This window comes from Scyliorhinus torazame, chromosome 14 (assembly GCF_047496885.1).
Source record: "Scyliorhinus torazame isolate Kashiwa2021f chromosome 14, sScyTor2.1, whole genome shotgun sequence".
NCBI classification, from domain to species: Eukaryota; Metazoa; Chordata; class Chondrichthyes; order Carcharhiniformes; family Scyliorhinidae; genus Scyliorhinus; species Scyliorhinus torazame.
In genome coordinates, this window is record NC_092720.1 from 185442266 (window position 1) to 185459174 (window position 16909).

The following is a 16909-nucleotide window of genomic DNA, read 5'->3' on the forward strand; positions in this document are numbered from 1 at the left end:
ACTCTGGGGCCCCAATGCATTACCCTGGGCCAATGGAATATTAGTGCGGGTGAACAGTGAGAGCCTTTTTACTCGGATGGTGATGGCTAGCATGAGGGGACATAGATTTAAATTGAGGGGAGATAGATATCGGACAGATGTCAGAGGTAGGTTCTTTACTCAGAGAGTAGTAAGGGCGTGGAATGCCCTGCCTGCAACAGTCGTGGACTCGCCAACATTAAGGGCATTTAAATGGTCATTGGATAAACATATGGATGATAATGGAATAGTGTAGATGGGCTTTAGATTGTTTTCACAGGTCAGCGCAACATCGAGGGCTGAAGGGCCTGTACTGCGCTGTGATGTTCTATATTGTCTATAGTACAGTATCACTCACAGCTGTGGCTCAGTGGGAGCACTGTCGCCTCTGAGTCAGAAGGGAACATACGGTCCTAGATCTGGTCCTGTGTAATGAGACAGTATTGATTCATGATCTCATAGTTAGGGTTCCTCTCGGAAGGAACGATCACAATATGGTGGAATTTAAAATACAGATGGAGGGTGAGAAGGTAAAATCAACCACTAGTGCTTAAACAAAGGAGATTACAATGGGATGAGAGAAGAACTAGCTAAGGTAGACTAGGAGCAAAGACTTTATGGTGAAACAGTTGAGGGACAGTGGAGAACCTTCCAAGCGATTTTTCACAGTGCTCAGCAAAGGTTTATACCAACAAAAAGGAAGGACGGTAGAAAGAGGGAAAATCGACCGTGGATATCTAAGGAAATAAGGGAGTATCAAATTGAAGGAAAAAGCATACAAAGTGGCACAGGTTAGTGGGAGACTAGAGGACTGGGAAATCTTTAGGGGCAACAGAAAGCTACTAAAAAAGCTGTAAAGAAGAGTAAGATAGATTACGAGAGTAAACATGCTCAGAATATAAAAACAGATAGTAAAGGTTTCTACAAATATATAAAACAAAATAGAGTGGCTGAGGTAAACATTGGTCCTTTAGAGGATGAGAAGGGAGATTTAATAATGGGAGATGAAGAAATGGCTGAGGAACTGACCAGGTTTTTTGGGCCAGTCTTCACAGTGGAAGACACAAATAACATGCCAGTGACTGATAGAAATGAGGCCATGCCTCATTAGGGCAGCATGGTAGCACAAGTGATTAGCACTATGGCTTCACAGCGCCAGGGTCCCAGGTTCGATTCCCTGCTGGGTCACTGTCTGTGCAGAGTCTGCACGTTCTCCCCATGTCTGCGTGGGTTTCCTCCAGGTGCTCCGGTTTCCTCCCACAGTCCAAAGACATGCAGGTTAGATGAATTGGCCATGATAAATTACCCGTAGTGACCAAAAAAAGTTAGGAGGGGTTATTGGGTTATGGGGATAGGGTGAAAGTGAGGGCTTAACTGGTTCGGTGCAGGCTCAATGGGCCGAATGGCCTCCTCCTGCACTGTAATTTCTATGTTCTATGTTCTATGACAGGTGAGGACCTTGAGAGGATTGTTATCACTAAGGAGGTAGTGATGGGCAAGCTAATGGGGCTAAAGGTAGACAAGTCTCCTGGCCCTGATGGAATGCATCTCAGAGTGCTAAAAGAGATGGCTAGGGAAATTGCAAATGCACCAGTGATAATTTACCAAAATTCACTAGACTCTGGGGTGGTCCCGGCGGATTGGAAATTAGCAAACATGATACCACTGTTTAAAAAAAGATGTAGGCAGAAAGCAGATAATTACAGGCCAGTGAGCTTAACTTCGGTAGTAGGGAAGATGCTGGAATCCATCATCAAGGAAGAAATAGCGAGGCATCTGGATGGAAATTGTCCCATTGGGCAGACGCAGCATGGGTTCATAAAGGGCAGGTCATGCCTAACTAATTTAGTGGAATTTTTTGAGGACATTACAAGTGCGGTAGATAACGGGGAGCCAATGGATGTGGTATATCTGGATTTCCAGAAAGCCTTTGACAAGGTGCCACACAAAAGGTTGTTGCATAAGATAAAGATGCATGGCATTAAGGGGAAAGTAGGAGCATGGATAGAGGATTGGTTAATTAATAGAAAGCAAAGAGTGGGGATTCATGGGTGTTTCTCTGGTTGGCAATCAGTAGCTAGTGGTGTCCCTCAGGGATCAGTGTTGGGCCCACAATTGTTCACAATTTACATAGATGATTTGGAGTTGGGGACCAAGGGCAATGTGTCCAAGTTTCCAGACGACACTAAGATAAGTGGTAAAGCAAAAAGTGCAGAGGATACTGGAAGTCTGCAGAGGGATTTGGATAGGCTAAGTGAATGGGCTAGGGTCTGGCAGATGGAATAGAATGTTGACAAATGTGAGGTTATCCATTTTGGTAGGAATAACAGCAAAAGGGATTATTATTTAAATGCTAAAATATTAAAACATGCTGCTGTGCAAAGAGACCTGGGTGTGCTCGTGCAGGAGTCGCAAAAAGTTTGTTTACAGGTGCAACAGGTGATTAAGAAGGCGAATGGAATTTTGTCCTTCATTGCTAGAGGGATGGAGTTTAAGACTAGGGAGGTTATGCTGCAATTGTATAAGGTGTTAGTGAGGCCACACCTGGAGTATTGTGTTCAGTTTTGGTCTCCTTACTTGCGAAAGGACGTACTGGTGCTGGAGGGTGTGCAGAGGAGATTCACTAGGTTAATCCCAGAGCTGAAGGGGTTGGATTACGACTGAGTAGACTGGGACTGTACTTGTTGGGATTTAGACAGATGAGGGGGGACCTTATAGAAATACATAAAATTATGAAGGGAATAGATATGATAGATGCGGGCAGGTTGTTTCCACTGTCGAGTGAAAGCAGAACTAGGGGCATAGCCTGAAAATAAGGGGAAGTAGAGTTAGGACTGAGTTTAGGAGGAACGTCTTCACCCAAAGGGTTGTGAATCTATGGAATTCCTTGCCCAGTGAAGCAGTTGAGGCTCCTTCATTAAATGTTTTTAAGATAAAGATAGATAGTTTTTTGAAGATTCAAGGGATTAAGGGTTATGGTGTTCGGGCCGGAAAGTGGAGCTGAGTCCACAAAAGACCAGCCTTGATCTCATTGAATGGCGGAGCAGGCTCGAGGGGCCAGATGGCCTACTCGTGCTCTTAGTTCTTATGTTCTTATGTTCTTATATTAAGTCCCACTCCAGGTGAGCAAGAATTCTCAGGTTAAATCACTACAGGCAGATTGAAAAGGGGAGAGCGGACTGTGGTGACATTTATATTTCTTGTCCAATACTTCTATGCAACACCTCCCCTAATTGCCAGGAACTGGTTAGAAAATGGAGGCATACCTTGCCTGATTCCCGCTCTTGATTTTAATTGTATTTTCTTCCCTGTGGGATTGGGTGGATTGTTGGCTGCATTTACATCCCACCTGATGTTACACTGATTAGGCCACAATAAAGAATTAAATTGGTCAGGGCATAAAACTAACGATGCACTCAATTAGGTCCATAGAATCTCGACAGTGCAGAAGGAGGCCATTCGGCCATCAAGTCTGCACCACCCTTACGATAGAGCACTCTGCCTCAGCCCAGCCCTTCCACCCCCACCCCAACTCCCCCCCCCCCCCCCCCCAGCACCACCCCCTGCAACCCCACCCTATTCCCGTAACACTGCGCATTGATCGTGGCCAATTCACCTAATTGGCCCACATTTGGACTGGAGGAGGAAACCGGGGCACCCGAAGGAAACCAACACAGATACGGGGAGAAAATGCAAACACAGAATCCTTGCTGTGACTGCCAAGTCCGTTTTAGGACTTTAGCATACAAACTTCATGATGTTATTCCCACCCAACACAAAATTGATCGCCAATTGAACATCCACTCTTTTTTCCCCCCCTTGCTTTGTTACTTTCATAGAATTGTTGTGGTACAGACGGAGGCCATTCAGCCCATCATGGTTCTCCAAATGAGCATTATGACGAGTGCCAGTCCCCTGTACCTCTGCACATTGTTTCAATTCAAATAATAATCCATCGCCCCACTGCCAGAATGCCTCAGTTGAACCTGCCTCCACCGCACTTCCAGGTAGTGCATTCCATACCCCGACCAGTCGCTGTGTGAAAGAGACATTTTTCTCACTTTGCATTTGCTTCTTTTGTGAATCGCTTTAAATCTATGCCATGTCGTTCTTGATCAATTTACAAGCGGGAACCGTTGTTCCCTAGCTACCCTGTCCAGCCGCCTCATGATTTTGAACATCTCTGTCAAATCTTCTCTTAGCCTTCTTCTCTCCAAGCAGAACAGTCCCAACCTCTACAATCTATCCTCGTAACTGAGCTTTCTCATCCCCAGGACAATTCCTTTGCACTCTCTCTCCAATATGTTCACATCCTTCTTAATATGTGGTGCCCAGAACTGTACACAAACTGAGTATCCTCTGCAAGTTCAACATAACTTTCTTGCTCTTTTACTCTGTTACATCCATAACAAAATCTAGAATACCTTAAACTTTATTAACTGCTCTCTCCACCTGTCCTACCACCTTCAATGACTTAAGCCCATTGCTTTGGCAAGGACAAGTGAATGTCTTGTGAACGATAATACCCAGACATAGAGAACTGGCGATCTGCAATTGCTCAATGTCCAACATAGGGCTGCACAGTAGCATAGTGGTTAGCACAATTGCTTCACAGCTCCAGGTTTGATTTCTGGCTGGGTCACTGTCTGTGCAGAGTCTTCACATTCTCCCCGTGTCTACGTGGGTTTCCTCCGGGTGCTACGGTTTCCTCCCACATTCCAAAGATGTGCGGGTTAGGTGGATTGGCCATGCTAAATTGCCCTTTGTGTCCAAAAAAAGTTAAGTGGGGGTTAGTGGATTACGGGGACCGGGTAGATACGTGGGCTGGAGTAGGGTTCTCTTTGCAAGGGCTGGCACAGACGCGATGGGCCGAATGGCCTCCTTCTGCACTATAAATTCTAAATTCTATGACCATTATATGAGCAAAATCATGAACAGTTCCAGCAGCTAAAAAATTGGGCATTGGAAAGGTGTTGTATGCCATCAGCAGCAAATTTGTATTCTGTCAGAATCTGTAACCTCATGGCCCAATGTATCTCTCACTCTACCAACCTTGGTTCAGTGAGGACTGCGAGAGAGCAATTAAGTCATGTGACGGAGCTCAGAAGCAGCATGCAATGGACGCAACAAAGCAAGCCCACAACCAAAGGATCAGATTAAAGATCTACGGTCCTGCTATATCTGGCCCAGAGCCGTAATGGACAATGAAACAACTCATTAGAGGAGGCAGAAGCTCAATGAGCCTCCCTGTTCACGGCTATGGAGTAGCATAAGTTGTGTGGGCTGCACATGGCAGTGATGTGTTGGGTACTCTGGATCTGTGGAGACTGCATTTACCTTAGCAGTAACATAGACAGGCTACCAACACTTGTAATAGTACAACTCTATTTTATTTAACTAAGAGCTGTTAAACATACTTGCACTGTGGGTCAACACTATGTTAGATTGACTGAAGACCTATGCCTAACCTGACCAGCCTATACTGCTAGCACATGGTGGATGTTTGTGCTTCTGACTGCGGGCTCTGTCTGTCTCAGAGGCTACATCCTGAATGAGCGGGAAAACTAGTGCCCTCTGTCTTTATAGTGACCGTGCCCTAACTGGTGATTGGCTGCTGTGTTGTGTGAGTTGATTGGTCTTGCAGTGTGTCAGTCAGTGTGTATCTCTGCACCACCATATACTGATGTGTATATTTTGACATCCCCCCCTTTTCTAAATAAAATGTGTGTTTGTGGCAATAAATAATGTAGTATGCGAATGTTCCAAACTATGTGTGGCACATGCGAGCATATTTACAGGACTATGTACAGAAATTCTAAGATAATTACATAGGAAGGTGTCTAGTGCAGATGGACAGTATGTAAAACAAAATATATCTAGAACAACAGTATGTACAAACCAGTGAGTTAATCAAACAGGGTAACAAAACAATCAGTTCATGAGTTCAAAGAGTCCATAAATTCAGGCAGTTCATAAATTCAGTCTCTGAGGTGGGCGACGAATTCTGTTTGACCGCCTCAAGAGTGGGTCAGGGGCTGTCTGTTCTGGAATGGGCAGGACTGTGCCAGACTCAGAAGGTGGCAGAGCGAAAGGGAGATCTGCAAAATCCGTGACGGGTTCGTCGTGACGGCGGGGCAGAACATGATGATCTGGAGGCGAGCGAGGAAGGAGTCGTAGTGCCCGCCTATTTCGGCGAAGAAGAGAGCCGTCTTGTAGATGAACCAAAAATGACCTGGGGGCCACTTGTCTGAGCACCACAGCGGTGGCGGACCAACCACCATCGGGAAGTTGGACACGACCTCGTCATCAGGAGCCAGAGCCGGGAGATCTGTGGTGCAGGTGCCATACGCCGATTTGTGTTGGGCCCGAGACAACTGCATTCGACAATGGACCGGAAGGTTGTCCAAGTCCGGGACATGAATGGCCGGCACCGTCGTCCGCAGCGTGCGATTCATCAACAATTGAGCCGGTGACAGGCCGGTGGACAATGGAGCTCACCTGTAAGCAAGCAGGGCGAGGTAAAAATCGGATCCTGCATCGGCCACCTTGCACAGGAGTCGTTTGACAATGTGCCCCCCCCTTTTCAGCTTTGCCATTGGACTGGGGGTAATGGGGACTGGACGTGACATGTCTGAAGTTGTATCGTTTGGCAAAATTGGACCACTCCTGACTGGCAAAACACGGGCCATTGTCGGACATGACCGTGAGCGGGATGCCATGGCGAGCGAAGGTTTCCTTGCATGCCCGAATGAGGCAGTTGAGGTGAGGTCGTGTAGCCTAACTACCTCCGGCTAGTTTGAGAAATAGTCCACTATAAGGACGTAGTCCCGGACAAGTGAATGGAACAGGTCGATGCCCACTTTGGTCCAGGGGGACGTGACTAACTCATTGGGTTGCAAGGTCTCCCTTGGCTGAGCAGGCTGGAAATGCTAGCATGTTGGGCAGTTAAGAATGGCGTTGGCAATGTCCTCGTTGATTCCAGGCCAGTACACTGCCTCATGGGCCTGTCGGCGGCATTTCTCCACTCCCAGGTGGCCCTCATGGAGCTGCTCAAGGACGAGGTTCCGCATGCTGTGCGGAATGACGATCCTGTCCAGCTTTAGTAGAATTCCATCTACCACCGCCAGGTCATCTTTAATGTTATAGAATTGAGGGCATTGGCCCTTGAGCCACCAGTCTGTCAGGTGGCGCATGACACGTTGGAGCAGGGGATCGTTGCCCGTCTCACGACGAATATGGATGAGTCGTTCGTCCGTGGCGGGCAGATTGGATGCGGCGAATGCCACCTGAGCATCAATTTGGCACACGAAACCCTCTGGGTCGCATGGTGTGGTGACAGATCGGGAGAGTGCATCGGCGACGATGAGCTCCTTACCCGGGGTGTAGGTGAGTTTGAAGTCGTACCGCCTGAGTTTAAGGAGAATGCGCTGCAGGCGCGGCGTCATGTCGTTAAGGTCTTTTTGAATGATATTGACCAGTAGCCTGTGGTCTGTCTCGACTGTGAACTTCGGGAGTCCATATACATAGTCATGGAATTTGACAACTCCGGTAAGAAGGCCCAGGCACTCTTTTTCAATTTGCGCATAGCGCCGTTCGGTGGGCGTCATTGCACGTGACGCGTATGCGACAGGAGCCCATGAAAAGGCGTTGTCACGTTGAAGGAGCGCTGCTCCAATGCCGGACTGACTGGCATCCGTGGAGATCTTTGTGTCTTTGGCCGGATCGAAAAATGCCAACACCGGGGCCATGGTCAGCTTCGCCCTGAGTTCCCGCCATTCTTATTCGAGGGCGGGGAGCCATTGGAACTCGGTCGTCTTCTTAACCAGGTTCCTGAGAGCCGTGGTGTGGGAGGCGAGATTAGGGATGAATTTCCCCAGGAAATTGACCATGCCCAGGAAGTGGAGGACCGCCTTCTTGTCCTCCGGTGCCTTCATGGCCTTAATGGCAGATACCTTGTCAGCACTCCGGCTGCACGCCAAACTGTGAAAGGTGGTCTCCGAGGAATTTAAATTCTGGTTGACCAAAGGAGCATTTGGCCTTGTTGAGGTGGAGGCCAAGCTCATGGATTCGTCGTAAGATGCGTTGGAGGCGATCAATGTGCTCCTGCGGGGTGGTAGACCAGACGATGTCGTCCACATATAGGCGAACCCCTTCAATACCTTCCATCATCTGTTCCATTATTCTGTGGAATACTTCCGATGCAGAGATGATGCCAAACGGCATCCGGTTGTAGCAATACCGGCCAAACGGGGTGTTAAAGGTGCAGAGCTTCCGACTGGATGCGTCGGGTTGGATCTGCCAGAACCCCTTGGATGCGTCTAGCTTGGTGAAAAATTTGGCATGAGCCATCTCGCAGTTCTTCGCTCTTTGGAATGGGATAGTGTTCTCTCATCATATTGCGGTTGAGATCCTTGGGATCAATACATATGCGTAATTCGCCGGATGGTTTTTTCACGCACACCATCGAGCTGACCCAGTCAGTCGGTTCTGTAACTTTCAAAATTACGCCCTGGTCCTGGAGGTCCTGCAGCTGCTGCTTGAGGCGGTCCTTGAGGGGTGCTGATACCCTGCGAGGTGCGTGCACCACAGGCGTGGCATTTGGTTTTAACAAGATTTTACAAGTGTATGGGATACACTTCGAATACACCGTGGTATCGGGTGATAATGGCGTTCAGCTGTGTCCAAAAGTCAGCGTCCTGAGATGCGGAAGCGTCAGCGGGTGACATGGAGTGAACCCTTTGGACAAGGTTTAAAAGTTTGCACGCTGAGCACCAAGCAGGGAGGCTTTAGTGGATCCCACTATTTCGAATGGCAGGTTAGCCTTTAATGACCGGTGCGACACTTCAAGCTGGCAAGAGCCACTGGCAGCAATGCTATTACCATTATAGTCCAGAAGCTGGCAGGCGGATGGCAGGATGGTAGGCTTGACATGGAGGCTTTCGAGGTCAGACCGCGTAATGAGGTTGGCTGAAGCGCCGGTGCCCCGGTGGAATCGGATGCGGGATCGGTTCACCGTGAGGGTGGCACACCACTCGTTATCCGGATCAATGCTTAATATTGGGAGAGACTTGGCTTTTGTCTTCTGGAGCATCTTGTGTTTGGTGATGATGCCCATCCGAAATGGTGCTTTCGGGTTCTCGGTGTCAAGGTCCGGAATCAAGTCGGAATCGGTGACCGGTGGCTGGATGGTTCGGACATCCCTGCGTGGCTGGTTGGAGCGACGAGAGGTAGTAGATTGAGCAGACCTGCATAGGGCTGCATAGTGGCCAAGCTTGCCACATTGGAGACAGTGTCGGGATTTTGCAGGACATTGCTGCTTTAAGTGGGCGGAGCCACAGTTGCCGCACGTCATGACGTCAGAATGTTCGGTACGCCATCGCGCATGCGCCATCCCCTCGGTCAGTGCGCGCATGCGTGGGAGCCTGCGAAAAGCACGCAAAATGGCCGCCCTCATCCAGGCTTAGGCCCTGGAGTTGTTTAATGACTTGCATCCGCTCTGCCTCGTGGGGACCTTGCCGTGCCGTTTCAGCCACTTGAATGTGCGAGTATCGGTTAGTGGCGTGTTCATGCAGAACGCAGGTCTCGATGGCTAACGCAAGGGTGAGCTGTTTAACCTTAAGGACCTGCTGGCGTAGGGGGTCCGATTGCACACTGAAAACGATCTGGTCACGGATCATCGAGTCGGAGGTGGAGCTGTAATTACAGGACTCCACGTGAGGATGCGAAGGTGGGTGAGGAAAGATTGAAAATGTTCATCCTTACCCTGCAGACGCTGTTGAAAGACATAGCGCTCAAAACTTTCATTGACCTCGATGTCACAGTGACTGTCGAATTTGAGCAGGACTGTCTTGAACTTGGACTTGTCTTCACCTTCAGCGAAAGTGAGAGAGTTGAAGATATGGATGGCGTGGTCCCCGGCCATGGAAAGGAAGAGAGCAATCTTCCTGGTGTCTGAGGCAGCTTCCAGGTCTGTAGCTTCGAGGTATAGCTGGAATCGTTGTTTAAAGATTTTTCAGTTCACACTGAGGTTGCCGGTGATGCGGAGCGGTGGGGGAGGGCGGACGCTGTCCATACTACCGGATGGCTGATTGTTGGTCGAAGGCAGATGACTTGAAGGTAGGTCTATTAAACTCTAACATCACATACTTGTACCATGATGTGTTGGGTACTCTGGATCTGTGGAGACTGCGTTTACCGTAGCAGAAACATGGACAGGCTACCAACACTTGTAATAGTACAACTCTATTTTATTTAACTAAGAGCTGTTAAACATACTTGCATGTGGGTTGACACTATGTTAGATTGACTGAAGACCTATGCCTAACCTGACCAGCCTATACTGCTAGCACATGGTGGATGTTTGTGCTACTGACTGCGGGCTCTAACTGTCTCAGAAGCTGCATCCCGAATGAGCGGGAAAACTAGTGCCCTCTGTCTTTATAGTGACCGCGCCCTAACTGGTGATTGGCTGCTGTGTTGTGTGTGTTGACTGGTCTTGCAGTGTGTCAGTCAGTGTGTGTCTCTGCACCATCGTATACTGATGTGTATATTATGACAGGCAGCTCAACATCAGCTTCTAATGGGGAATTTAGGGGTGGGTGACAAATGCTGGCCAGTGATTTCCCACATCCCATGAATGAATCCACAAAGATAGGCCGAAGTGAGGCAGTTCAACTAGTGCCAAACTGCGGGACCAGAACAAAATTCAAACTCACCATAGTTCTGAACTTGAAATGATATTAAACCTTGATACTCAGAGTTTTCACTCACTTTAGCCCGTATCTGATATCTTCCAGTTCTGTAAATAAGCAAACACATTGTATGATGAATTCCTTTTAGTAAATAAATATCGCATTAAGAAATGTGGTTCAAAAATTGGAGAAGGCACTTTTTTTAATGCTTTCATTGACAGTGTGGAAATCACTGGCAAGACCATCATTTCTTGCCCATCCGTCGCTCGAGGAGGTGATGGGTGAGCTGCCTTCTTGAATCACTGCAATCTGCACGGTGCCAGTTTTTTTGCAGTCATTTGGACACAAGTGGGTGGGTAACTCAGCCATTTCATCAGTTAAGAGTCAATCACATTGCTGTGGAGTCCAAAGTTATATGTAGGCCAGATGGGGTAAGGACAGCAGATTTTCTCCCCTAAAGAGACATTAATGAACCAGATAGGTTTTTACAACACTTGGTCGTTTCATGGTCGCCACTATGAATATACGCGTTTAGTTCGGGGCTGGTTTAATTTCACAGTAACTTCATTTGAAGCCTACTTGTGACAATAAGCGAATTTCATTCATTTCATTCATTCCAGATTAATTGAATTAATTGACTTTAACTTGCCCTGCTGTTGGCATGACATTTGAACTATATATATCTCTGAATCATTAGGCTAGGTCTCTGGGTTATTAACCCACTAACATAAACCACCATGCTACCATAATTTAAAAGCAAATTGCTACAGATGCTGGAATCTGAAATGAAAACAGAACCGGAGAATAGAACCATAGAATCCCTACAGTAAAGAAGGAGGCCATTCGGCCCATCGAGCCTGCACCGACTCTCTGAAAGAGGAGCTTAACAAGGAGAGAGAACAGAGTCCGTTTCGAGTCTGAATGACTCTTTGTCAAAGCTAGAGAACTGGATATGGGATGAGATTTACACTGTTGTGGGGTGGGGGGCAGGGAGGAATGTGGATCAGTGGGGCTGGATAGAGCGCTATCAAAAGTTGGCTTCATACTAGCCCCCCCCCATATGCCTCAACTCCCAATACACCCCATACTTCCCATCCCCTGAACCCCTCCAAACATACTCCCATACTCCCCACCCCCTCATACTACCCATTCTCCCATCTTCCCCATACAACCTATCCCTCATACTCCTCAACCCGAGAACAGCCCCATACTCCCCGCCTACTCCCCATACCCCGATGCTCCGTATCCGCCCCATATGCCGCATTTCCCCTCCCCCAACCCCACCCCCGCAATGAACAAAGCTTGTGGCTCTCGATGTCCCCTCTGAGTCCCTGCAGGAGAAGCAGACCCACGACCAATGGGAGAGGGCCCAGAGTGGAGGGGTGTCGGACATCAGAGTCCTCACTCCCTACGAGGAACAGGCCCTGGAGGTCACAGGGGTGACCGAGGACAGATCTGTCGCCGACATAGAGCTTGGCACACGGTGCAGAGGTGAGGATCCACCGGCCCCTACTCAGACAACCTATCAGACGTGAGTTGTTAATGCCATACAGATTGACCCATACACCCCCCACTGATCACATGTCATTCTTCCACGGGATCTCCAACCGACGGTGCCAGCCCTTCCAGGGTGGACCCCCACCCTGCCTCCCATGAGCACACCTCAGAAGGGAGCTCCGAGGAGACCACAGTGTTCGTGGCATAGCTTTCATCCCCACCCTCCACCATTGCAGAGGGACTCACGTCGGTCGGCAACAGTAGTGGACAGGCTTCTGGAGCACAATGTGGTGAGCACCACACTGCTGCTGCTGCACATCAGGTGGAGGCAGGAACGCCCAGGCGAGACAGCAGTCGGAGGTCTGCTGGATCCCAGGACCCAGCTGGGTCCCAGCCTGATGCTGAGCCTGTGGACCAACCAGGTTTATCCGGAGCTGATGCAGTCGACAGGGTGCGGCCGTGAGATTCAGAGGAGGATGTCAGCGACACTCATAGAAACATAGAAATATAGAGAATAGTCGCGGGAGGAGGCCATTCAGCCCTTGGAGCCTGCTCCACCATTCATTATGATGCTGGCTGATCATTCAACTCAGTCGCCAAACCCCCTTTCCCTCATATCCTTTTATCCCCTTCAGCCCAAGTGCTACATCTAACTGCTTCTTGAAAACATACAGGGCGGGATTCTCTGTCCGCCGCATCCATTTTCTGGTGCGATGCGCCCCCACCAGCAGCGGGATCCTTCATCTTAGCAGCCGGCCAATGGTTTTTTTTCATCGTGGTCACCCCTACACCGTCGGGAAACCCGCAGGCGTGAGTGTGCTGCCAGCGAAACGGAGGATCACACCCTTGGAGAATGCAGCCACAAACGTTTTGGCCTCAACTACTTCCTTTGGTAATGAATTCCACAGGCCGAACACTCTGAGTGTCAAAATGTCTGCTCATCTCTGTCCTAAATTGTCTACCGTGTCTCCTCAGACTGTGACTCCTGATTCTGGACAAACCCACCATCGGGAACATCCTTCCTACATTTACTCTGTCTAATCCTTTTAGAATTTCATAGGTTTCTATGAGACTCCCCCTCATTCTTCTGAACTCCAGTGAATACAATCTCTCCTCATACTTCAGTCCTGCCATCCCAGGAATCAGTCCGGTAAATCTTCGCTGCACTCCCTCTAGAGCAAGAACATCCTTCCCCCAGATAAGGGGACCAAAACTGCGCACAATATTCAGTTGTGGCCTCACCAAGGCCCAGTATAATTGCAGCAAGACTTGCCTGTTCCTGTACTCGAATCCTCTCGCTATGAAGGCCAACATACCATTTGCCTTCTTTACTGCCTGCTGAATCTGCAGGCTTATCTTCCGCGTGGTGGTCGCACACGAGCTGGATGTTTAGGGAGTGAAACACTTTCCTGTTAATGTAGGGCACTCCCTGACAGCCCAGTGAGCACAAGGTGACATATGTGCCAGCAATTACCCCCTGGACCTGGGGCATCCCAGCGATGTCGGAGAATTCTGCTGCCCGGCATTTTGTTGTGCCTGGGGGTCCGTGTCAAAGGTTATATAGTTTGTTGCCCAGGCAAGCAGGGCATCCGTGACTTGTGGGCTGTAGCCTGTGAGGTGCAGCACAGGTCCATGCACAAGCCCTGGAACAATCCCGAGGCTCAAAGGCTGCGGTGACATTGATGGCCATCAGGAGCGGGTATCCTCCTTCCCCATGAGATGTCAAGTCCACGAGGACGTGGCACAGGTGTCGCACCATCTCCTTGATGAGGTAGAACCTCCTGCGGCACATGCTGATCGACATCTGTTCAAAAGACCAGCAATGCCTGTGCACCTTAAGCCGTCACCAGCCTCCCTCTCTGCATCCCTCCCTGGCCTGATGGGCAGCTGGGTCCTCAGGGTATGGGGCGGGGCCCTGCACACGGGCCGCCACCTCGAACCTCAGTCGACGCTGCTGCCGTCGCCTTCTCCGCCATCTGGCCACCCAGCATCACGCGAGGGCAGCCTCTCTGGGGTCCAAGATATCGCCCATTCCGTTTAATATTTGTAACGAGTTAGACAGTGTGTGAGACTGACAACCTGCAGTGTTTTCCACCCTAGGGCGTTCCATTTCCCCATTGCTACCTCCACTTCATTCCCTGCCATCCGACATGCCCTGCCCTTGCCACAGCAGGGGTGCCTGGTCACCGGACCCCACACCCTGTACCCCAGGCACCTGAACATAACGTTACCTGGATCAGGCGCTGGTTCTCCTCACCAGTGCAAACACCCACCCTCTGGTCGCAGAATCGTTCCCAGTGCTGGGGCCCAGCCCCGGGTGTTTGATGTCAGCCGCTGCGTCTGTGGTGTTGCTTCTTGTGGTGCTCAGGCAATAACCCACATGCCACAAAGCACGCCTACCCACAGGAATGCACTTTGGAGCTATGAAGTGCTCCCTTAACAACGATTGCCAATTTCCTATTAGCAATAGCCTTCAACACCGCAGCCAGAGACCAGCATGGTCAGTGGGAGTAATGAGTGGCCCGTGTGGCAGACAGGCAGAGGTTGGGGTTGCCCTCTTAATGGGTAAATACGATCCGAAGGTGGCATGGAGGACCCACGGGCACTGAGACACCTGTCCCACTCCCTCCAGTCCCGGGGTGCCCCCGACCGCACCCCTCCCTCCCCCAACCACTGACGATAGATCACCCCGACGGAGACTGGCCTCCCGGGGGATCCCCTCACCGAGCACCGGGGCAGCAAGCCTAATGCCCCCGGGCGCATTGCCTAGGAGCGAAGATGCTACTCACCTCCTCGGGTTCCCACAGCAGCCCTTCCTCCAGCTTCTCGTTTTACAAAAGTGTACTAAAACTTGCTGGGGAGGCGGTTACCGTGGGGGGTCACTCCACGTTATTTGCATGGAGGTTGGCCGGAAATGGTGATTATTGGTTTCTCGCCTCGCCATGCCAAGCCGAGATCCTAATTTCAGCAACTGGAGCGGGCCGTTTAGATCGCAAACCAATCGCCGCTCAGCGTGGTTTTCGATTTTGGCCACTTCTGCAATCGAACGGCATTGTCGCGCTCTCGCTTAAGCTCAACACGGCCATTAAATCGTGCCCTCAGTGTGGTTCGATAACGGTGGAGAACCCGCCGACAGAACCGATGGGAAACTCCCAGCAAAACCCGCCACAAATGACATTCAGGGCGCCACAAACCTGGATGGGGTTAGAGGCCTGTAGAGCGAGATTAATTAGGTGTTTCCCGGTGCTCGGACCACCGAGAAACACCCCACTATCTAACCCATTCAGGTAAATCGGGACCTCAGAGGGGAACTCCCCAACTACACCGCACTTAGCCCTGTTTTCTGCACTGAGTAGCTCCGCATTTTTAAATGCCGTTTAAATGGGCAGCACGGTAGCATAGTGGTTAGCACTGTGGCTTCACAGCGCCAGGGTCCCAGGTTCGATTCCCTGCTGGGTCACTGTCTGTGCGGAGTCTGCACGTTCTCCCCCTGTCTGCGTGGGTTTCCTCCGGGTGCTCCGGTTTCCTCCCACAGTCCAAAGACGTGCAGGTTAAGTGGATTGGCCATGATAAATTGCCCTCAGTGTCCAAAAAGGTTTGGAGGGGTTATTATGTTCAGGGGATAGGGTTGAAGTGAGGGCTTACATGTGTCGGTGCAGACTCGGTGGGCCGAATGGCCTCCTTCTGCACTGTATGTTCTATGTCCCGATCTCGAGAGCACCCTGAACCCCCTCAAGCCTCAACTCACTATATGGCAGTCACTCGGCCCCACCTGTGCAGCACCCACGCAGCCACCACCCTCCCAGGTCCGATCACCACCTTGCACAAAATGGCAGCTTGGCACCTTGCCAGTACTAGGTTGGCACACTGGCAGTGTCAACTTGATGCCCTGGCAGTGCCACCTGGGCACCTTGTCAGTGCCAGGCTGGCACCAGGGTGGCACTGCCATGGTGAAACACTAGCATTTTTTGCAAGGCAGTGATTGGGCCAGTGAGTTCTCTGTACGGTTGTGGGGGGTGTATGGGGGCCCAGGCTTCCCCTATATTGACCCTATATTGAGTTGGGGCACTGCCAGGGTGCCAGGCTGGCAGAGTGCCCAGGTGGCAATAACAATGCCAGGGTGCCACCTTGTCCAAAGGGTAAGTAACACGGGGCCTCCTGGGAGCACCCCACAAGTGCCGCTCTACCTGGTCGACATTTGTGGGGACCAGTACTGAATAGTGCTTGCTCGAGGGCTCGGAGGCGAAGAGGATAGATCCCAATGCCTCGGTTACCTCAGGGACTAGCTGCCTCGCTCTAATGTGCAGATTTGCCAAAAAGTGTTCCTGCTCACAATGGGCGGGATTCACATCACGACATCTTGCAAAATCATGTTAGATCTCGCGGGGCATAACGAGCTGGGTAGATCCCAGGAGCAGGGTCTCCTGACATCTACCGGCCATGTTGCGCCGCAGCGCGCTGACTTCCAGGCGCAACATGACCGACAGATCGCACCCTTAGAAACGTTTTAGTTATATCGCGCCCATAGTGTTCCTGTGAAGCACCTCGGAGTGTTTCATTGCATAAATGGTCATCTGTACATTTAAGTTGTTGTCTATCTATTTAGTGGGCAGCACGGTGACTTCACAGCACCAGGGTCACAGTTTTGATTCCCCGCTGGATCACTGCCTGTGCGGAGTCTGCACGTTCTTCCCGTGTCTGCG

The 16909-nt window shown here is 50.3% G+C and overlaps 1 protein-coding gene across 1 annotated transcript in view; it reads right to left on the reverse strand.

The window, feature by feature from the left end:
• The window catches only part of LOC140389381 (A.superbus venom factor 2-like), a 99838-nt gene that overhangs the window by 72941 nt on the left and 9988 nt on the right, over positions 1-16909 (reverse strand). Inside the window, exon 6 of the mRNA XM_072473544.1 lies at positions 10734-10816. Within this exon, the coding sequence (XP_072329645.1) occupies positions 10734-10816 (83 nt within the window). The remainder of the gene's footprint in view (positions 1-10733; positions 10817-16909) is intronic.